Source organism: Oncorhynchus masou, chromosome 7, assembly GCF_036934945.1.
Source record: "Oncorhynchus masou masou isolate Uvic2021 chromosome 7, UVic_Omas_1.1, whole genome shotgun sequence".
Taxonomy (NCBI): Eukaryota; Metazoa; Chordata; class Actinopteri; order Salmoniformes; family Salmonidae; genus Oncorhynchus; species Oncorhynchus masou.
Genome location: NC_088218.1, coordinates 12217717 through 12242471, shown reverse-complemented (window position 1 = coordinate 12242471; position 24755 = coordinate 12217717). Strand labels below are relative to the sequence as shown.

General features: G+C 41.5%; 1 protein-coding gene across 3 annotated transcripts; it reads left to right on the top strand.

The window, feature by feature from the left end:
* Nucleotides 1-311: 311 nt before the first annotated feature.
* On the top strand, nucleotides 312-23524 carry LOC135543298 (adhesion G-protein coupled receptor G7-like). 3 transcript variants are annotated; one of them, XM_064970462.1, is made up of 10 exons: nucleotides 312-515; nucleotides 1776-2042; nucleotides 14929-15033; nucleotides 15132-15241; nucleotides 15875-16018; nucleotides 16137-16222; nucleotides 16354-16487; nucleotides 16891-17004; nucleotides 17319-17489; nucleotides 18502-18588. In XM_064970462.1, exons 1-9 carry the CDS (start codon nucleotides 479-481, stop codon nucleotides 17438-17440), a joined length of 1119 nt encoding a protein of 372 aa, XP_064826534.1. In that variant the 5' UTR covers nucleotides 312-478; the 3' UTR covers nucleotides 17441-17489; nucleotides 18502-18588. The 3 variants fall into 3 exon arrangements, with proteins under 3 accessions (XP_064826534.1, XP_064826533.1, XP_064826535.1); XM_064970461.1 differs by lacking the exons at nucleotides 312-515; nucleotides 1776-2042; nucleotides 14929-15033; ... (2 more) ...; nucleotides 16137-16222; nucleotides 16354-16487 and adding exons at nucleotides 20271-20383; nucleotides 20628-20959; nucleotides 21196-21277; ... (1 more) ...; nucleotides 22227-22386; nucleotides 22614-23524 and having other exon boundaries at nucleotides 16901-17004; nucleotides 18502-18654; XM_064970463.1 differs by lacking the exons at nucleotides 312-515; nucleotides 1776-2042; nucleotides 14929-15033; ... (2 more) ...; nucleotides 16137-16222; nucleotides 16354-16487 and adding exons at nucleotides 20271-20383; nucleotides 20628-20959; nucleotides 21196-21277; nucleotides 21895-21928; nucleotides 22227-22362 and having other exon boundaries at nucleotides 16901-17004; nucleotides 18502-18654.
* Nucleotides 23525-24755: the final 1231 nt, after the last annotated feature.

Genomic DNA, 24755 nt, shown 5'->3' with positions numbered 1-24755 from the left:
GAAGTCTACCCTCTAGTGTCCTCACATTCTAATCCAGACCTCCAACACTCCAACCCAGTTCCATTGTTTAAAACTATTTCCCTCTAATCAGGAGATCTAATTCCACATGCTGTAGTGGAAAAACGTTTCTGTTTACCAAAACATGTACTGTACCTTCCCAGGTGCAACCAATAATGTTTTGCATAGAGAAGGGTAATGCTATTGGTTAACTGGTCCTCACAGTATCCATCTATGTGTATCCATTTTATTCATCCAGCCATGTAGCTGATCTACTTGTGTGTGTCTTTACTGATCCTGTTGACAATGTGAGTTGTGTTGGAGCCAATGTACAGTACTTCCCCCTTAAATTCAACACTAAATCATGAACTGGTACCTGTACGTCACTGCGGACTCTGTAATAGGTGGAGCGCAGCATAAGACCAACAGACAGTCTAATAATGTGCAGTCTGCTGACACTGGATGACTGGTAACAGCAGAGATGAAGGAGCTATGGATTATGGTTGTCTTTGCTACAGGTAAGACTTGCTATATATTTGATTCATTCAGGGTGGTTTAAGAGCACATGCACTTTCCATGACATACAGGGCTTTCAGAAAAGATTCAGACCCCTTACATTTTCCACATTGTGTTACATTACAGCCTTATTCTAAAATGTTTAACTTTGATTAAATCTACACACAATAACCCATAATGACAAAGCAAAAACATTTTTGCTAATTTATGAAAAATTTAAAAATGTAATATTACATTTACATAAGTGTTCAGACCCTTTACTCAGTACTTTGTTAAAGCATCAGCGATTACAGTCTTCTTGGATATGAATGTGGTACACCTGTATTTGGGAAGTTTCTAGCATTCAGTTTGGATGAGGAACCTTGCTGCACAGCTATTGTCAGGTCTCTCCAGAGATGTTCGATCGGGTTCAAGTCCGGGCTCTGCCTGGGCCACTCAAGGACATTCAGAGACTTGTCCTGAAGCCACTCTTGCATTGTCCTGGCTGTGTGCTTAGGGTCATTGTTCTGTTGGAAGGTGAACCTTCACCCCAATCTGAGGTCCTGAGTGCTCTGGATCATGTTTTCATCAAGGATCTGGCCACTCTACCATAAAGGCCTGAGTGCTACAGAGATGGCTGTCCTTCCGGAAGGCTCTCCCATCTCCATAGAGGAACTCATCCAGTCAACTTGACATAGCTATGGGAAGCATTGGAGTCAACATGGGCCAGCATCCCTTTCCATGTCATCCCTTGTGATGTTGTTAACAGTCTTCTGTGATTGAGAATTATGTTGGATAATTGCTTTCGATTCAGATGTGCAAAAATGTATGATACATTTAACTTAACAAATGATTATTGCCAATACATGACCTAACAGTTTTTACAGTTTGGTTTATGAATTTTGAAGTTTGATTTATAGTCAATGATTGATATATTTTTTGTCTGTTTGCTGCAAGGGTTACAGTAGCATCAATGAAGACATTGTTTCAGACTTTATTTTTATACAAACACTATTTAGATGTATTGTTAAGCCATTGTTTACATACTGTGAATAGACTACTGTCAGGTCTCAGATACAGTTGATAACAGAGTAGCCTTTGCTATCAACCATTTATTGGCAGTGAGAAAGACTTCTTTCTCTCATAAACTACAGTAGAAAACATTTCTACCCTGATGCAGACAATGAAACTGGAACAGCATGGATCATCTGCTATGATTATAGGAACTGACACTATGTATCCTTGTTTATGTGGTTTACTGAGTTAATGCTCTTTTTTTAAAGTATCTTTTCAACAGGGGGATCTCATCACATCCTCTGCCATTCCAACCACCATTGACATAAAAAACCCAACAACTGGTGACACTACAACCCTAAATACTACTGGTCTTCCAACTACTGGTTACCCTACCTCTATCCCTATCACCAGTACCAGTCTCCCCACCACCTCCAACACCACAACCCCTCCTCTGGTCTGTATAAATGGTGGTGAGCTGCTGAGTGGAGTCTGTATCTGTCCTGATGAGTGGACCGGAGAGACCTGTTCAGAGGGTACATCCACACACTTACACTATACCTAACCCTGGATCTACCATTCAGACTCCTCCACAATACTACACTACTATACCTAACCCTGGATCTACCATTCAGACTCCTCCACAATACTACACTACTATACCTAACCCTGGATCTACCATTCAGACTCCTCCACAATACTACACTACTATACCTAACCCTGGATCTACCATACAGACTCCTCCACAATACTACACTACTATACCTAACCCTGGATCTACCATTCAGACTCCTCCACAATACTACACTACTATACCTAACCCTGGATCTACCATTCAGACTCCTCCACAATACTACACTACTATACCTAACCCTGGATCTACCATTCAGACTCCTCCACAATACTACACTACTATACCTAACCCTGGATCTACCATTCAGACTCCTCCACAATACTACACTACTATACCTAACCCTGGATCTACCATTCAGACTCCTCCACAATACTACACTACTATACCTAACCCTGGATCTACCATTCAGACTCCTCCAAAATACTACACTACTATACCTAACCCTGGATCAACCATTCAGACTCCTCCACAATACTACACTACTATACCTAACCCTGGATCTACCATTCAGACTCCTCCACAATACTACACTACAATACCTAACCCTGGATCTACCATTCAGACTCCTCCACAATACTACACTACTATACCTAACCCTGGATCTACCATTCAGACTACTCCACAATACTACACTACTATACCTAACCCTGGATCTACCATTCAGACTCCTCCACAATACTACACTACTATACCTAACCCTGGATCTACCATTCAGACTCCTCCACAATACTACACTACTATACCTAACCCTCCTACCATTCAGACTCCTCCACAATACTACACTACTATACCTAACCCTGGATCTACCATTCAGACTCCTCCACAATACTACACTACTATACCTAACCCTGGATCTACCATTCAGACTCCTCCACAATACTACACTACTATACCTAACCCTGGATCTACCATTCAGACTCCTCCACAATACTACACTACTATACCTAACCCTGGATCTACCATTCAGACTCCTCCACAATACTACACTACTATACCTAACCCTGGATCTACCATTCAGACTCCTCCACAATACTACACTACTATACATAACCCTGGATCTACCATTCAGACTCCTCCACAATACTACACTACTATACCTAACCCTGGATCTACCATTCAGACTCCTCCACAATACTACACTACTATACCTAACCCTGGATCTACCATTCAGACTCCTCCACAATACTACACTACTATACCTAACCCTGGATCTACCATTCAGACTCCTCCACAATACTACACTACTATACCTAACCCTGGATCTACCATACAGACTCCTCCACAATACTACACTACTATACCTAACCCTGGGTCTACCATTCAGACTCCTCCACAATACTACACTACTATACCTAACCCTGGATCTACCATTCAGACTCCTCCACAATACTACACTACTATACCTAACCCTGGATCTACCATTCAGACTCCTCCACAATACTACACTACTATACCTAACCCTGGATCTACCATTCAGACTCCTCCACAATACTACACTACTATACCTAACCCTGGGTCTACCATTCAGACTCCTCCACAATACTACACTACTATACCTAACCCTGGATCTACCATTCAGACTCCTCCACAATACTACACTACTATACCTAACCCTGGATCTACCATTCAGACTCCTCCACAATACTACACTACTATACCTAACCCTGGATCTACCATTCAGACTCCTCCACAATACTACACTACTATACCTAACCCTGGATCTACCATTCAGACTCCACTCCACAATACTACACTACTATACCTAACCCTGGATCTACCATTCAGACTCCACTCCACAATACTACACTACTATACCTAACCCTGGATCTACCATTCAGACTCCTCCACAATACTACACTACTATACCTAACCCTGGGTCTACCATTCAGACTCCTCCACAATACTACACTACTATACCTAACCCTGGATCTACCATTCAGACTCCTCCACAATACTACACTACTATACCTAACCCTGGATCTACCATTCAGACTCCTCCACAATACTACACTACTATACCTAACCCTGGATCTACCATTCAGACTCCTCCACAATACTACACTACTATACCTAACCCTGGATCTAACATTCAGACTCCACTCCACAATACTACACTACTATACCTAACCCTGGATCTACCATTCAGACTCCTCCACAATACTACACTACTATACCTAACCCTGGATCTACCATTCAGACTCCTCCACAATACTACACTACTATACCTAACCCTGGATCTACCATTCAGACTCCTCCACAATACTACACTACTATACCTAACCCTGGATCTACCATTAAGACTCCTCCACAATACTACACTACTATACCTAACCCTGGATCTACCATTCAGACTCCTCCACAATACTACACTACCATACCTAACCCTGGATCTACCATTCAGACTCCTCCACAATACTACACTACTATACCAAACCATGGATCTACCATTCAGACTCCTCCACAATACTACACTACTATACCTAACCCTGGATCTACCATTCAGACTCCTCCACAATAATACACTACTATACCTAACCCTGGATCTACCATTCAGACTCCTCCACAATTTTACACTACTATACCTAACCCTGGATCTACCATTCAGACTCCTCCACAATACTACACTATTATACCAAACCCTGGATCTACCATTCAGACTCCTCCACAATAATACACTACTATACCTAACCCTGGATCTACCATTCAGACTCCTCCACAATACTACACTACTATACCTAACCCTGGATCTACCATTCAGACTCCTCCACAATACTACACTACTATACCTAACCCTGGATCTACCATTCAGACTCCTCCACAATACTACACTACTATACCTAACCCTGGATCTACCATTCAGACTCCTCCACAATACTACACTACTTTACCTAACCCTGGATCTACCATTCAGACTCCTCCACAATACTACACTACTATACCTAACCCTGGATCTACCATTCAGACTCCTCCACAATACTACACTACTATATCAAACCCTGGATCTACCATTCAGACTCCTCCACAATACTACACTACTATACCTAACCCTGGATCTACCATTCAGACTCCTCCACAATACTACACTATTATACCAAACCCTGGATCTACCATTCAGACTCCTCCACAATAATACACTACTATACCTAACCCTGGATCTACCATTCAGACTCCTCCACAATACTACACTACTATACCTAACCCTGGATCTACCATTCAGACTCCTCCACAATACAACACTACTATACCTAACCCTGGATCTACCATTCAGACTCCTCCACAATACTACACTACTATACCTAACCCTGGATCTACCATTCAGACTCCTCCACAATACTACACTACTATACCTAACCCTGGATCTACCATTCAGACTCCTCCACAATACTACACTACTATACCTAACCCTGGATCTACCATTCAGACTCCTCCACAATACTACACTACTATACCTAACCCTGGATCTACCATTCAGACTCCTCCACAATACTACACTACTATACCTAACCCTGGATCTACCATTCAGACTCCTCCACAATACAACACTACTATACCTAACCCTGGATCTACCATTCAGACTCCTCCACAATACTACACTACTATACCTAACCCTGGGTCTACCATTCAGACTCCTCCACAATACTACACTACTATACCTAACCCTGGATCTACCATTCAGACTCCTCCACAATACTACACTACTATACCTAACCCTGGATCTACCATTCAGATTCCTACACAATACTACACTACTATACCTAACCCCGGATCTACCATTCAGACTCCTCCACAATACTACACTATTATACCTAACCATGGATCTACCATTCAGATTCCTACACAATACTACACTAATATACCTAACCCTGGATCTACCATTCAGACTCCACTCCATGATACTACACTACTATACCTAACCATAAATCTACCATTCAGATTCCTACACAATACTACATTTCTATACCTAACCCTGGATCTACCATTCAGACTCCACTCCATGATACTACACTACTATACCTAACCCTGGATCTACCATTCAGACTCCTCCACAATACTACACTACTATGCCTAACCCTGGATCTAACATTCAGACTCCACTCCATGATACTACACTACTATACCTAACCCTGGATCTACCATTCAGACTCCTCCACAATACTACACTACTATACCTAACCCTGGATCTACCATTCAGACTCCACTCCATGATACTACACTACTATACCTAACCCTGGATCTACCCTTCAGACTCCTCCACAATACTACACTACTATACCTAACCCTGGATCTACCATTCAGACTCCACTCCATGATACTACACTATTATACCTAACCCTGGATCTACCATTCAGACTCCTACACAATACTACACTACTATACCTAACCCTGGATCTACCATTCAGACTCCACTCCATGATACTACACTACTATACCTAACCCTGGATCTACCATTCAGACTCCTCCACAATACTACACTACTATACCTAACCCTGGATCTACCATTCAGACTCCTCCACAATACCACACTACTATACCTAACCCTGGATCTACCATTCAGTCTCCTCCACAATACTACACTACTATACCTAACCCTGGATCTATCATTCAGACTCCTCCACAATACTACACTACTATACCTAACCCTGGATCTACCATTCAGACTCCTACACAAAACTACACTACTATACCTAACCCTGGATCTACCATTCAGACTCCTCCACAATACTACACTACTATACCTAACCCCGGATCTACCATTCAGATTCCTACACAATACTACACTACTATACCAAACCCCGGATCTACCATTCAGACTCCTCCACAATACTACACTATTAAACCTAACCATGGATCTACCATTCAGATTCCTCCACAATACTACACTACTATACCTAACCCTGGATCTACCATTCAGACTCCACTCCATGATACTACACTAAAATACCTAACCATGAATCTACCATTCAGATTCCTACACAATACTACACTACTATACCTAACCCCGGATCTACCATTCAGACTCCTCCACAATACTACACTATTATACCTAACCATGGATCTACCATTCAGATTCCTCCACAATACTACACTACTATACCTAACCCTGGATCTACCATTCAGACTCCACTCCATGATACTACACTAAAATACCTAACCATGAATCTACCATTCAGATTCCTACACAATACTACACTACTATACCTAACCCTGGATCTACCATTCAGACTCCACTCCATGATACTACACTACTATACCTAACCCTGGATCTACCATTCAGACTCATCCACAATACTACACTACTATACCTAACCCTGGATCTACCATTCAGACTCCACTCCATGATACTACACTACTATACCTAACCCTGGATCTACCATTCAGACTCCTCCACAATACTACACTACTATACCTAACCCTGGATCTACCATTCAGACTCCACTCCATGATACTACACTACTATACCTAACCCTGGATCTACCATTCAGACTCCTCCACAATACTACACTACTATACCTAACCCTGGATCTACCATTCAGACTCCTCCACAATACTACACTACTATACCTAACCCTGGATCTACCATTCAGACTCCACTCCATGATACTACACTACTATACCTAACCCTGGATCTACCATTCAGACTCCTCCACAATACTACACTACTATACCTAACCCTGGATCTACCATTCAGACTCCTCCACAATACTACACTACTATACCTAACCATGGATCTACCATTCAGATTCCTACACAATACTACACTAATATACCTAACCCTGGATCTACCATTCAGACTCCACTCACATGATACTACACTACTATACCTAACCATAAATCTACCATTCAGATTCCTACACAATACTACATTTCTATACCTAACCCTGGATCTACCATTCAGACTCCACTCCATGATACTACACTACTATACCTAACCCTGGATCTACCATTCAGACTCCTCCACAATACTACACTACTATGCCTAACCCTGGATCTAACATTCAGACTCCACTCCATGATACTACACTACTATACCTAACCCTGGATCTACCATTCAGACTCCTCCACAATACTACACTACTATACCTAACCCTGGATCTACCATTCAGACTCCACTCCATGATACTACACTACTATACCTAACCCTGGATCTACCATTCAGACTCCTCCACAATACTACACTACTATACCTAACCCTGGATCTACCATTCAGACTCCACTCCATGATACTACACTATTATACCTAACCCTGGATCTACCATTCAGACTCCTACACAATACTACACTACTATACCTAACCCTGGATCTACCATTCAGACTCCACTCCATGATACTACACTACTATACCTAACCCTGGATCTACCATTCAGACTCCTCCACAATACTACACTACTATACCTAACCATGGATCTACCATTCAGATTCCTACACAATACTACACTAATATACCTAACCCTGGATCTACCATTCAGACTCCACTCCATGATACTACACTACTATACCTAACCATAAATCTACCATTCAGATTCCTACACAATACTACATTTCTATACCTAACCCTGGATCTACCATTCAGACTCCACTCCATGATACTACACTACTATACCTAACCCTGGATCTACCATTCAGACTCCTCCACAATACTACACTACTATGCCTAACCCTGGATCTAACATTCAGACTCCACTCCATGATACTACACTACTATACCTAACCCTGGATCTACCATTCAGACTCCTCCACAATACTACACTACTATACCTAACCCTGGATCTACCATTCAGACTCCACTCCATGATACTACACTACTATACCTAACCCTGGATCTACCCTTCAGACTCCTCCACAGTACTACACTACTATACCTAACCCTGGATCTACCATTCAGACTCCACTCCATGATACTACACTATTATACCTAACCCTGGATCTACCATTCAGACTCCTACACAATACTACACTACTATACCTAACCCTGGATCTACCATTCAGACTCCACTCCATGATACTACACTACTATACCTAACCCTGGATCTACCATTCAGACTCCTCCACAATACTACACTACTATACCTAACCCTGGATCTACCATTCAGACTCCTCCACAATACCACACTACTATACCTAACCCTGGATCTACCATTCAGTCTCCTCCACAATACTACACTACTATACCTAACCCTGGATCTATCATTCAGACTCCTCCACAATACTACATTACTATACCTAACCCTGGATCTACCATTCAGACTCCTACACAAAACTACACTACTATACCTAACCCTGGATCTACCATTCAGACTCTAACAATACTACACTACTATACCTAACCCCGGATCTACCATTCAGATTCCTACACAATACTACACTACTATACCAAACCCCGGATCTACCATTCAGACTCATCCACAATACTACACTATTAAACCTAACCATGGATCTACCATTCAGATTCCTCCACAATACTACACTACTATACCTAACCCTGGATCTACCATTCAGACTCCACTCCATGATACTACACTAAAATACCTAACCATGAATCTACCATTCAGATTCCTACACAATACTACACTACTATACCTAACCCCGGATCTACCATTCAGACTCCTCCACAATACTACACTATTATACCTAACCATGGATCTACCATTCAGATTCCTCCACAATACTACACTACTATACCTAACCCTGGATCTACCATTCAGACTCCACTCCATGATACTACACTAAAATACCTAACCATGAATCTACCATTCAGATTCCTACACAATACTACACTACTATACCTAACCCTGGATCTACCATTCAGACTCCACTCCATGATACTACACTACTATACCTAACCCTGGATCTACCATTCAGACTCCTCCACAATACTACACTACTATGCCTAACCCTGGATCTAACATTCAGACTCCACTCCATGATACTACACTACTATACCTAACCCTGGATCTACCATTCAGACTACTCCACAATACTACACTACTATACCTAACCCTGGATCTACCATTCAGACTCCACTCCATGATACTACACTACTATACCTAACCCTGGATCTTCCATTCAGACTCCTCCACAATACTGCACTACTATACCTAACCCTGGATCTACCATTCAGACTCCATTCCATGATACTACACTACTATACCTAACCCTGGATCTACCATTCAGACTCCTACACAATACTACACTACTATACCTAACCCTGGATCTACCATTCAGACTCCACTCCATGATACTACACTACTATACCTAACCCTGGATCTACCATTCAGACTCATCCACAATACTACACTACTATACCTAACCCTGGATCTACCATTCAGACTCCACTCCATGATACTACACTACTATACCTAACCCTGGATCTACCATTCAGACTCCTCCACAATACTACACTACTATACCTAACCCTGGATCTACCATTCAGACTCCACTCCATGATACTACACTACTATACCTAACCCTGGATCTACCATTCAGACTCCTCCACAATACTACACTACTATACCTAACCCTGGATCTACCATTCAGACTCCTCCACAATACTACACTACTATACCTAACCCTGGATCTACCATTCAGTCTCCTCCACAATACTACACTACTATACCTAACCCTGGATCTACCATTCAGACTCCTCCACAATACTACACTACTATACCTAACCCTGGATCTACCATTCAGACTCCTCCACAATACTACACTACTATACCTAACCCTGGATCTACCATTCAGACTCCACTCCATGATACTACACTACTATACCTAACCCTGGATCTACCATTCAGACTCCTCCACAATACTACACTACTATACCTAACCCTGGATCTACCATTCAGACTCCTCCACAATACTACACTACTATACCTAACCCTGGATCTACCATTCAGACTCCACTCCATGATACTACACTAATACCTAACCCTGGATCTACCATTCAGACTCCTCCACAATACTACACTACTATACCTAACCCTGGATCTACCATTCAGACTCCTCCACAATACTACACTACTATACCTAACCCTGGATCTACCATTCAGTCTCCTCCACAATACTACACTACTATACCTAACCCTGGATCTACCATTCAGACTCCTCCACAATACTACACTACTATACCTAACCCTGGATCTACCATTCAGACTCCTCCACAATACTACACTACTATACCTAACCCTGGATCTACCATTCAGACTCCTCCACAATACTACACTACTATACCTAACCCTGGATCTACCATTCAGACTCCTCCACAATACTACACTACTAAACCTAACCCTGGATCTACCATTCAGACTCCTCCACAATACTACACTACTATACCAAACCCTGGATCTACCATTCAGACTCCTCCACAATACTACACTACTATACCTAACCCTGGATCTACCATTCAGACTCCTCCACAATACTACACTATTATACCAAACCCTGGATCTACCATTCAGACTCCTCCACAATAATACACTACTATACCTAACCCTGGATCTACCATTCAGACTCCTCCACAATACTACACTAATATACCTAACCCTGGATCTACCATTCAGACTCCTCCACAATACAACACTACTATACCTAACCCTGGATCTACCATTCAGACTCCTCCACAATACTACACTACTATACCTAACCCTGGATCTACCATTCAGACTCCACAATACCACACTACTATACCTAACCCTGGGTCTACCATTCAGACTCCTCCACAATACTACCCTACTATACCTTACCCTGGATCTACCATTCAGACTCCTCCACAATACTACACTACTATACCTAACCCTGGATCTACCATTCAGACTCCACTCCACAATAATACACTACTATACCTAACCTTGGATCTACCATTCAGACTCCCCCACAATACCACACTACTATACCTAACCCTGGGTCTACCATTCAGACTCCTGCACAATACTACACTACTATACCTAACCCTGGATCTACCATTCAGACTCCTCCCCAATACTACACTACTATACCTAACCCTGGATCTACCATTCAGACTCCTCCACAATACTACACTACTATACCTAACCCTGGATCTACCATTCAGACTCCTCCACAATACTACACTACTATACCTAACCCTGGATCTACCATTCAGACTCCTCCACAATACTACACTACTATACCTAACCCTGGATCTACCATTCAGATTCCTACACAATACTACACTACTATACCTAACCCTGGATCTACCATTCAGACTCCACTCCATGATACTACACTACTATACCTAACCATGAATCTACCATTCAGATTCCTACACAATACTACACTACTATACCTAACCCTGGATCTACCATTCAGACTCCACTCCATGATACTACACTACTATACCTAACCCTGGATCTACCATTCAGACTCCTCCACAATACTACACTACTATGCCTAACCCTGGATTTAACATTCAGACTCCACTCCATGATACTACACTACTATACCTAACCCTGGATTTACCATTCAGACTCCTCCACAATACTACACTACTATACCTAACCCTGGATCTACCATTCAGACTCCACTCCATGATACTACACTACTATACCTAACCCTGGATCTACCATTCAGACTCCTACACAATACTACACTACTATACCTAACCCTGGATCTACCATTCAGACTCCACTCCATGATACTACACTACTATACCTAACCCTGGATCTACCATTCAGACTCCTCCACAATACTACACTACTATACCTAACCCTGGATCTACCATTCAGACTCCACTCCATGATACTACACTACTATACCTAACCCTGGATCTACCATTCAGACTCCTCCACAATACTACACTACTATACCTAACCCTGGATCTACCATTCAGACTCCACTCCATGATACTACACTACTATACCTAACCCTGGATCTACCATTCAGACTCCTCCACAATACTACACTACTATACCTAACCCTGGATCTACCATTCAGACTCCACTCCATGATACTACACTACTATACCTAACCCTGGATCTACCATTCAGACTCCTACACAATACTACACTACTATACCTAACCCTGGATCTACCATTCAGAATCCTCCACAATACTACACTACTATACCTAACCATGGATCTACCATTCAGATTCCTCCACAATACTACACTACTATACCTAACCCTGGATCTACCATTCAGACTCCTCCACAATACTACACTACTATACCTAACCCTGGATCTACCATTCAGACTCCACTCTACAATACTACACTACTATACCTAACCCTAGATCTACCATTCAGACTCCTCCATAATACTACACTACTATACCTAAACCTGGATCTACCATTCAGACTCCTCCATAATACTACACTACTATACCTAACCCTGGATCTACCATTCAGACTCCTCCACAATACTACACTACTATACCTAACCCTGGATCTACCATTCAGACTCCTCCATAATACTACACTACTATACCTAAACCTGGATCTACCATTCAGACTCCTCCATAATACTACACTACTATACCTAACCCTGGATCTACCATTCAGACTCCTCCACAATACTACACTACTATACCTAACCCTGGATCTACCATTCAGACTCCACTCCACAATACTACACTACTATACCTAACCCTGGATCTACCATTCAGACTCCTCCATAATACTACACTACTATACCTAACCCTGGATCTACCATTCAGACTCCTCCACAATACTACACTACTATACCTAACCCTGGATCTACCATTCAGACTCCACTCTACAATACTACACTACTATACCTAACCCTAGATCTACCATTCAGACTCCTCCATAATACTACACTACTATACCTAACCCTGGGTCGACCATTCAGACTCCTCCACAATACTACACTACTACACCTAACCCTGGGTCGTCCATTCAGACTCCTCCACAATACTACACTACTATACCTAACCCTGGATCTACCATTCAGCCTCCTCCACAATACTACACTACTATACCTAACCCTGGATCTACCATTCAGACTCATCCACAATACTACACTACTATACCTAACCCTGGATCTACCATTCAGACTCCACTCCACAATACTACACTACTATACCTAACCCTGGATCTACCATTCAGAGTCCTCCATAATACTACACTACTATACCTAACCCTGGATCTACCATTCAGACTCATCCACAATACTACACTACTATACCTAACCCTGGATCTACCATTCAGACTCCTCCATAATACTACACTACTATACCTAACCCTGGACTCTACCATTCAGACTCCTCCACAATACTACACTACTATACCTAACCCTGGATCTACCATTCAGACTCCTCCACAATACCACACTACTATACCTAACCCTGGATCTACCATTCAGACTCATCCATAATACTACACTACTATACCTAACCCTGGATCTACCATTCAGACTCCTCCACAATACTACACTACTATACCTAACCCTGGATCTACCATTCAGACTCCTCCACAATACCACACTACTATACCTAACCCTGGATCTACCATTCAGACTCCTCCATAATACTACACTACTATACCTAACCCTGGATCTACCATTCAGACTCCTCCACAATACTACACTACTATACCTAACCCTGGATCTACCATTCAGACTCCTCCACAATACCACACTACTATACCTAACCCTGGGTCGACCATTCACAGTACACACCACTACATTACTATACCTAAACCTGGATCTCACATTCACAGTCCCCAACACTACTCCTTGGATCTCACATTCAGAATGTGTATTTCATGTTTGCAGTCGTACATTTGGTCCATGTTGAAATGCATTTTACTTCAATAGGGAATTTCTGTGATTGCACCAGAATGGATGGATTCTCCTTCCCAAGAACAGTGGTTGGCTGGTCTGCTTATTCAGTAGAGTTATGTGATAAGAAGACAACCAGTGGTATGTTAGTTTTATTCACCTAAAATGACAAAAATGTTACAGTCTTAATTAATGTTGTATTAGGTAACACAAAATCTTTACTATCTTGTTTCCTCCAGCTGGTTTTCCAGTAGCCTTAGCAGAATGTTTAGATGACACTGGACCTCCACAGTTTGATGCTCCTCACATTCTGGTGTGTGAATTAACCCTCAGTGACATTCTAGGAAATGTAAGTCATTATGCATATGTTTTTATTATCTTGATTTATGACCAGTCTCAATTTAGCATTTTTCAGGTCAGTTCCAGTCATCATTTATGAGGAGTGGATCTTACAGTTTGAAGAATTTTTTATTTTACTAGGCAAGTCAGTTTAGAACAAATTCTTATTTTCAATGACGGCCAAGGACCAGTGGGTTAACTGTCTGTTCAGGGGCAGAAAGACAGATTTTGTACCTTGTCAGCTCGGGGATTTGAACTTGCAACCTTTCGGTTACTTGTCCAATGCTCTAACCACTAGGCTACCCTGTAACAACTGGCTTTTACCTTCAGATCATGTATTCTGTTCCTTTATTCTGCTTATCAGTTTTAGGAACTTTTTTTTTCTTGTGTTTCACATAACATTTAGTAGATGTTCTTATCCAGACTGACGTATAGCAATGGGTGGATACATTTTCATACTGGTCCCCTGTGGGCATTGAACCCAAAACACTGGTATTTCAAGGGCCATGCTCTACCAACTGAGCCACATAGTTAGTACTGGCAAGTGTAATATCCAAATGTACTTACAGTTCAGCATGTTGCTGTCACTTATACAATGTTCTGTTGACAAACAATACTAAAATAAAAATCTCTCCCTATTCAGATCTCCAGCAGTTCAGGTGATTTATTAAAGTTAGCCTTCAGTACTCAGATCCTGACCTCCCAACCAGAGCAGCTGTCAGCTGACAACATCATCACAGCAGCTCAGATAGCTAACACAGTGCTTCAGTCTGAAAATATCACAAAGGTATAAGATGTTTTGAAATCAAATCGTGACTATGACATGTTCTGGAGAGAAACGTGAGGTTGTTACTGCAGTGATTTGAACACCTGAGGGTCATCCCCTGGTTTTGATCATGTTGCAGGACATCGCAGAGGCAGCTGTAACTACCATCAGTCAGCTGCTGAATGCCAGTGAGGAGGGTACACAGGGGAATGTCGCTGTCCAAAAGTACAGGAGTGTGTGTGTGTGTGTGTGTGTATTTATTTCTGCATATGCTTGAGTTTATGTGTGTACATGTGCCTCAGTGCGTGTCTGTATGGGTGCATGTAAACTAATGTTTTTCTGTGTTTCTCTCCCAGCCTCACAGAGACCCTAGAGAAGTTTTCCCTGGACCAGTACAAAAATGTGTCCTTGGTGGTTCAGCCCAACCTGGCAGTCCAGTCTGTCCAAGTACCAAGTGACTCAGTAGGGATCCAGTTTACTGCTCTGACTGGTGGGTGGGACTGCTAGTGAACCTACACACTGGCATTTAAAGTGATAGTTTATATCTGTGTTGACAGTCTAGTTCTATCTCCTCATTTTTAAATGTTTCTCCTCTGCAGTCAATAAGGTTTGGAATGGATTTGATTTGTTGTACTACAGACAAGAACAGATACAGTGGAGGCTGCTGAGGGGAGGACGACTCATAATAATGGTTGGAACAGAGCGAATGGAACGGCATAAAACACATGGAAACCGCGTGTTTGATGTATTTGATACCATTCCGCTGATTCCACTCCAGCCGTTACCATGAGCCCATTCTCCCCAATTAATGTTCCACCAGCCTCCTGTGGTACAGAAGTAACACTATATTGTTCTGCTTTAAATTGTTAAATCATATTAATCTCCTTCTCCAGGAAGATCTGGTAATTTTGTGGCCAACAGAATTCATCTCAACACCAATACCTCTGAACTGATAGCTGACAAAGGAGGTTCTACCGATGTCCAGATTGTTATCAAATTCCCACCAGGTGAGTCAATGCTGGTATGCTAACAGTGTAGATCCTCAAGATTTAATTTCCTTATACGCTTTCACCGAGAGCGCTTAACTGCTCTTTGTGGTGGCCAAAATCAGGTCAGCAATGCCACATATTTAGATCGTCCAATAAAGATGAGTCATATGACACATGGATAGGTAAACTATTGAGAAATAATTAGGCTTCCATGATAGTTCTACAAGGAAAGGTCAAGCTAATCATGTATACGTTCTGATATGAACAGCAATCTCTCTCTCCCCACTCTCTCTCTCCCTCTACCCTCTCTCATTCAATTTCACTCTACTCAGTTTTGCATAGTAAAAACACAAAGCTACTCCATTGGTTTTGTGCTCTACCAAAACGACCGGTTCTTCAGGTCCAAGGCTTTCAGAGCTTCTTCAGGGACCAGCAGAAGGGTCATCTCTGCTAACCTGGGACAAGTGTCTGGGTTACATGTTGAGATGCTCTTCAAGCCCACAGTAAGATTTCTCTTGGAATAAGTAAACACATCGTGGTCCAAATCTATCTGCGAAATATAATGGGAAGTTGTCCATTATCTTCAGTGCAATTGGAAAGTATTCAGACCCTTTCCCTTTTTCACATTTTGTTACGTTACACCCTCATTTATTAAATTGCTATTTTACCTCATCAATCTACGTACACACAATACCCCATAATGACAAAGCAAAAACAGGTTCTTAGAAATGTTTGTAAATGTATTAAAAATAAAAAACTTATATTTCTACACAATCATGAAGTGGAACGACATTTATTGGATATTTCAAACTTTTTTAACAAATCAAAAACTGAAAAATTGGGTGTGCAAAATTTTTCAGCCCCTTTACTTTCGTGCAGCAAACTCTCTCCAGAAGTTCAGTGAGGATCTCTGAATGATCCAATGTTGACGTAAATGACTAATGATGATAAATACAATCCACCTGTGTGAAATCAAGTCTCCGTATAAATGCACCTGCACTGTGATAGTCTCAGAGGTCCGTTAAAAGCGCAGAGAGCATCATGAAGAACAAGGAACACACCAGGCAGGTCCGAGATACTGTTGTGAAGAAGTTTAAAGCCGGATTTGGATACAAAAATATTTCTGATAGACACATACCCCAAGCGACTTACAGCTGTAATCGCAGCAAAAGGTTATCATCAGTTTTTGATTTGTTAAAAAAGTTTGAAATATCCAATAAATGTCGTTCCACTTCATGATTGTGTCCCACTTGTTGTTGATTCTTCACAAACAAATACAGTTTTATATCTTTATGTTTGAAGCCTGAAATGTGGCAAAAGGTCGCAAAGTTCAAGGGGGCCGAATACTTTAGCAAGGCACTGTATCATAATTGAAACGTCTTCTTTCCACATTTGCGTGTTGACCTTTCATACTTCACAATTGACTTTATAATTTTTTTTTAATGAGGAATACTATCAGTGCATATCTTTTTCTGAAGGATTTACAATGAGTTTGTGTCTGTTCTCACTTCTCAGGCTGTTCCCAACACCTCCCTCCATGACTTTGCCTGCGTGTCATGGAACTACACGTTGAAAGACTGGAGCACCTTTGGCTGCTCCAAAGTCAACCACTCAGCAGACGGCCTGCAATGTTTCTGTAATCACACCACTTACTTCGCTGTGCTGATGGTGAGTAGCTAGCTGCCTTCATCTCCCTTTTACTGACCACACGCTGACCTATGGAGGGGTTCACAAACTTTTTTGAAACATGACCCCATTTTGATATCTGAAAGTTCTTGTGACCACAACCATGTGAATTTCTTTTTGTAATTAAGAGCAATGTTTACGTTTTTTAGTTGGGTCTAAGGTGCCATGACAGTCAATTGCAAAACATTCTAACAGTATTTCTGATTGTTTTCTCAACTCACCATCACATACATTTAATGTGAGGCTATGACAGTCAATGTAAATTGGTCTGACATAAAGTCTCTTATCTCACCATCACTAATGAGATGGTGAGATAAGAGACATGATGCATGTCGTGTCAGATGTTCTCAAAATCAGGTGGTGTGGTTGCCAGTGTTCACCTCATCTCTGCTGTCACCTCTAACCTGGATCGATATTTGGTTTTAATGCAAACTGGAACACTAATTCCAGCCTCACACAGATATGAGCTGTCAAATGGGTATCATGAGTTTTAATACTCAGAGGGAGACGGCAGGATATTTAATCCCTTTGAGTCAGGAACCAAAATGCTTTGTCTGCAGCATTCGGTCATATGACAGCACAATCTGTTATCGATTTCACTTACCGGCATGTCAACTGAGGCAGGATCACAGTCAAACAGATTTCTCTCCAATAAGAAATATTTTTTTCTGAATGCACTGATTCGGTCACTCGACTGTAGAATGTTTTTGTATTTTACCTGCATACTTGTGTTTCAGTTTCTCAAATATGTAATTTACATAGGCAAGGAGACACATTTTATTTTCATTACACAGAATGTCAACAAAGTCTGTTTTGTTTGTCCACCATTCGATCTCATGGAATCTGTTTTTCGTCAATATAGCCATGCAGCCGATCCTCTGTGCAGTTTCATGCTTGAATCGTGAGACAGAACAATATGTCCTTGTGAATAGCATCCCCGACATGTAGCTAGCATAAGTAAATTAATGGGCATCTCGGCCCTCACAACTAACATCAATTTGGAAAACTGGGGAGTTTTTTAGTGGTTCAGTCAGTTTCCTATTGATTTCTAGCTATATCATCAATTCTTAGATTTACAGTGTTATCAGAGAAAGGTATTGATGTGAGTTTCTGTACCTCCTCACACCTTGTTTTCACCATATCGATTGTTGCGGTAATATACCTGAAATAGTGTGTGGTTTCATATCGTAGTGGGCCTAGCCATTCACCATGGGAATAGAGTGACCACATGTCCCGGATTGTGCAGGACAGTCCTCCATTTTGGACCTTTGTCCCGCAACCAAACCATCACGTCCCACATTTTATCAACACATTCAAACACCACCACCAATTTAGAAGAAAAAAAACGTCTTTGTCCCGTATTTCAGTCAGACATTCCAACCTGTCTCTTGCAGTCACGTTGAGCTTACAAAAAAATATACTTGCAAATCATAAGGATGTGGTAGCCTAAGCCATGGGGATGTTAAACCCTTCTCCAGTCGTTGATGAGATCTGATATTCTGCAGAGCGCAGAATGAGATGTTGGCCTATCCTCAACAAATATTTCTGACTGTGACAAACTTAGTGTTGAAATATATATTTTTATTTTCTTTCTGCAGTCGTTCAGGAGGAACTTTAAATACGCTGATGAGCTAGACTTGATCACCATATTGGGATGTTCCATGTCCATCATTGGGTTGAGTTTAACAATAACATTCCAGATGGTGACCAGGTAAGATCCTACAGGGTTCCAGAACCAATTCAAAATATACAGTAACATTCCAGTTGGTGACCCAGTAAGATCCTACAGGGATCCAGAACCAATTCAGAATGATCAATAGTGTAAAGAAGCCCTTTGTCTGATCCAACAGGACTTGATAGGTGAAACCATTATAAAACCCACTATTAATGAACCAACACATCCATAACTACACATCTAACTTCCTAACATAGTGTTGTCTATCACCTGTCCCCAGAAAATCACGCAAAACCAACCCAACGGTCCTCTTAGTGAGCGTCTGTATGTGTCTCCTGATCTTCACCCTCCTCTTCATGTTGGGAGTGGACAACCCTCATAAACAGCTGGGCAAACCTGAAATACAGGAGGACAACATTCTCCCCCCATCCGACACACACACAGAGCGGGACAGAGGGCCTTGTACTGCAGTGGCAGTCCTGCTGCAGTACTTCCTGTTGGGGACGTTCACCTGGAACACGCTGTATGCCACACATGTCTTCCTGATGATCAGAAACAGCCTGGCCACCAGCCCATCACACTTCACAGCCTATACCGTGGCCATCGGATGGGGTAGGACAGCATGGAGAAACATAAAGTATTTAGTAGTTTTGGCTGACATTAGACCTGGGCTCCTTGAACTAAAACTAATGCTAGGTGATATTTTCAGGCTCTAATAAGCCTGAAATAGAACTTAAAAGCAACTTGTAAAGTGATGTAATGTCTTTAGAGGATGTATGTGTAGTGTATATACTCTGTATATGGCTGCATGCAAATCTACCAGGAAATAACAACATTCTCTCCTTTAGGACTGCCTGCAGTTGTGGTGTCTCTCACCTTAGGAATTAGTTACAGAGTGGATGATCCACTGGGATACAGGCAGGAGGAATTGTGAGTCAATACTACTACTGTACTAATACTCTGTACTGTATTGAACTGTACTATACTGTACTTGAAAGAGAGCGACCCGGCTCAACATATTTATTGGTTTGTAAACCACTGCATGGGCAGTGTGTGGGGAACATGGGGACAGTCTGATTGGCTGAAGCCACGAGCTGGAGGTGATGAATATCTCTCAAATGAACTGTGCTGAATTGTACTGTACTACCAATATCAATGTGGGGCAATTGCTGTATAAAATGTTATAACTAATACTGTAAAAGCTTTTCCCTATCAATGTTTGTATTGCATGCTTTTAAAGATGTTAAAGAGCAATTACAAAAGTTGTAAAAAACAAAAAGAACGATCCATTGTATTGGAAAGGTTTCTTGTTTACTTATGCCATCCACCACGTTTAATTTATACCACATTATTCAAATTGCTGGCATCCTGTTTTGTCTGTCACATTGTCCCACTCTCTAATTCATTAATTTGACCTCTCAGTTGCTGGCTTGCTGCCCTCGATCCAAAGGGGAACTTTGACTTTAAGCTGCCAATGTTTTGGGGTTTCCTGGTCCCTGTGGCATTCATGCTTATCTTCAACACGGTGGTGTTGCTTTGTTTTGCAGTTACAACAGCCAAGACCAACCCACATTTAACCAGGTAACATTAATTGGAGCATTTTGGAGGCACAAAGTACAAACTTGTAGTCATTAAGATGTCTTGATTTAAATTCCTACTAACGCGCTTGTTTATTTTTTATTGTATTTCAGTGAAAAGCTGTTATAAATAAAATGTATTATTATTTTGTTATTGTTAATTCAGTCATTAGAAATCAAATCATACAATTGAATGAGCACCGTGCACTAACCCACTCAGTCAATGGTAGCATACTATTATTATACCACAGCATTACAACAGTCTATTACAGCAGTCTAAGTATGTTGGTTATGTTTCCCAGTACAAGACACACATCATTGAAGAAGAAGTTCCTCAGTAGCTTCTCTCTGGCTGTGGTGCTCGGTCTCTCCTGGATCCTGGGCTATCTGTTGCTCATTACACAGAACCAGACCATGTACACCATACTCAACATCTCCTTCTGTGTTCTCACCACCACTCAGGTAGTAAATGTATGCACTCACTACTGTAAGTCCCTCTGGATAAGAGCGTCTGCAAAGTGACTTCAAATGAATTTTGAAATACTAGTGTACTATTGTACCAAAGAATCCAGACAAGATTAAAAATTTGACACCTACTAAACATAAATTGAGCTGCTCTTTATGGAAATGCTACCTTTTGTTTGTTCTTGTATGTTCCTGAAAATCCTTTTTGTGTTTTTACTCCACAGGGCTTGCAAATTTTCATTCTGTTCACAGCAAGAACATCAATTGTCAAGAAAAAGATGTCAAGTACTTTGAAATCTATCTCTAGTGTTGGGATCCCTCTTCACACTAGGAAGTTCAGTCTATGGCGAGGCGAGCACAGTGATAACGTAGAATCATACACACAACAGGACACTGATCTGTCATTTTCACCTTGTTCCACAGATATCTAACTGATGGGCTGCAAGTTCAACCTGTTGTAAAATGTTTTCTGTACCACACTATTGTCATATAATATACAGTATAATACACACCATTTTCTATCAATGTATTGTTACTGTGAATTGTCAGGATTTGGCCAGGGTTGTTCCAGTTGTTGGTCACTAGATGCCCCCATTGTGCTTTTTGTCCTTATGTTTTTCCCTTGTTCCCCATTATTATTTGCACCTGTGTCTCGTTTCCCCTGAGTGTATTTAAACCCTTAGTTTCCCTCTGTTCTGTGCTCTGTGTTTGTATGTTAGCACCCTGCCCTAGTGTTCTGTGTGCTCTTGTCGATTCCGGGTGACGTTCTTGTGGTATTCTGTTTTTTGTTTTTGTTTATTTTTGGTGAGTTTCTTTTGAGTTCTTTTGTGTTTTACCTACCACCTTTTGGATTTGCCATTTTTGTATTTTAGGATTTTTTCTTTATTAAATACACCGTCTTAAGTAGTGCTGTGTCTGCCTCATCTTCTGGGTTCTGCTGTCTATTCGTGGCTCAGTTGGTTAAGTGACTGTTTCTCACTCCGGAGACCCAGGTTCGAAACCGGGTCCTGACATGAATTCCCTCAGAAGTTGTTGTCCAATGATTTTTTGGCTATGCACATTTTTGTAAATACTGTAGGTTACATATTTTTTTTAATGTAACTGTTTTGAATAAAACTGATTATTCTCTTTGAAACTGTTCAGTATTTTTTTGTTAGAAAAAAATATCAGAAAATAGCTTTAAACAGTGCAGCTTAGGTGTCACGTAGCTAGGAGTGGTGGGTGCGAAGTCAGGCGCAGAGAGCAGAGGTTCAGGGAAATCCGTATTTATTCCAGTAAGGAAAGGTCACGCCAAAACAACAGGCAACAAATAAAGACCGACCCAAAACAGGACACTAAACAGTCCAAACAATAACCAAACACAACCATCCACAAACAGAACCGAGAATAAGCCCACACAAAAGCAGGCGGGCATGGAAGGCTTAAATATCCCTGAACCAAACCCCAAACAAGGAACAGGTGAAACCAATACAGACATAACCAACAGAAAAGGAAGGGAATCGGTGGCATCTAGTAGACCGGTGACGCCGAGCGCATCCCGAACAGGAAGAGTAGCCACCTTCGGTGGAAGTCGTGACATTAGGTGTGTCAAATTGCAAAATTTCCCCTGTGGGCCACGTTCGGTCTTTACCGCACTTAAAATGTATTAACATTTTACTGCCGTGTGAAAAATCAGGGTCACATAGAGGGATTCTTGGTAACAATCTACTTTGAAACAAAAGTATACACCACACACACATGGTCATGTATTTTTTTTAAGACACCTGTACAATACCAGATAAAGAATTGAAATGTATTCCATTTTGAGTTTGCATCCTAATTTTAGACTTTATATACTTCACAGAAGCCTGAAATATAACAAAACTGTTTGACATAGAAACACCTGATTTTTCATCCTTAAACAAAACAAAAAGACAAAACACCCATGAGGCAAAATAGGGCACTTTTGGTCATTGACTGCAGGAAAGGGCCTGTACAGCACAAGCTGAAAGTTGCAGCTGCCAATTACATATGTGGTAGTACAAGGCAACAAAAGAACATCAGGCTAGGATGCTATGGGACAGCAAGGATGAGAGGGTTCGCCAGGAAGAGATCGAGGGGGTATGAAAAGCTGAAGAAGAAAGCAGGCATGTTAGAGGGGGTCTGAAAGGAGAACGAAGAAAACAAAACATACTCTCAGAATGACCTTCTTGATCCAAATCAGTCAGGTTTCAAGACTAGTCATTCAACTGAGACTGCTCTTCTCTGCATCACGGAGGCGCTCTGCACTGCTAAAGCTAACTCTCTCTCCTCTGCTCTCATCCTTCTAGACCTATCGGCTGCCTTCGATACTGTGAACCATCAGATCCTCCTCTCCACCCTCTCCG

Coding starts and splice junctions, on each gene's coding strand:
- LOC135543298 (XM_064970461.1), top strand. CDS start 16,975: ATGTCCAGATTGTTATCAAATTCCCACCAG. Junction 17,005..17,318: donor TGTTATCAAATTCCCACCAG/GTGAGTCAATGC, acceptor CACTCTACTCAG/TTTTGCATAGTAAAAACACA. Junction 17,490..18,501: donor AGATGCTCTTCAAGCCCACA/GTAAGATTTCTC, acceptor CTCACTTCTCAG/GCTGTTCCCAACACCTCCCT.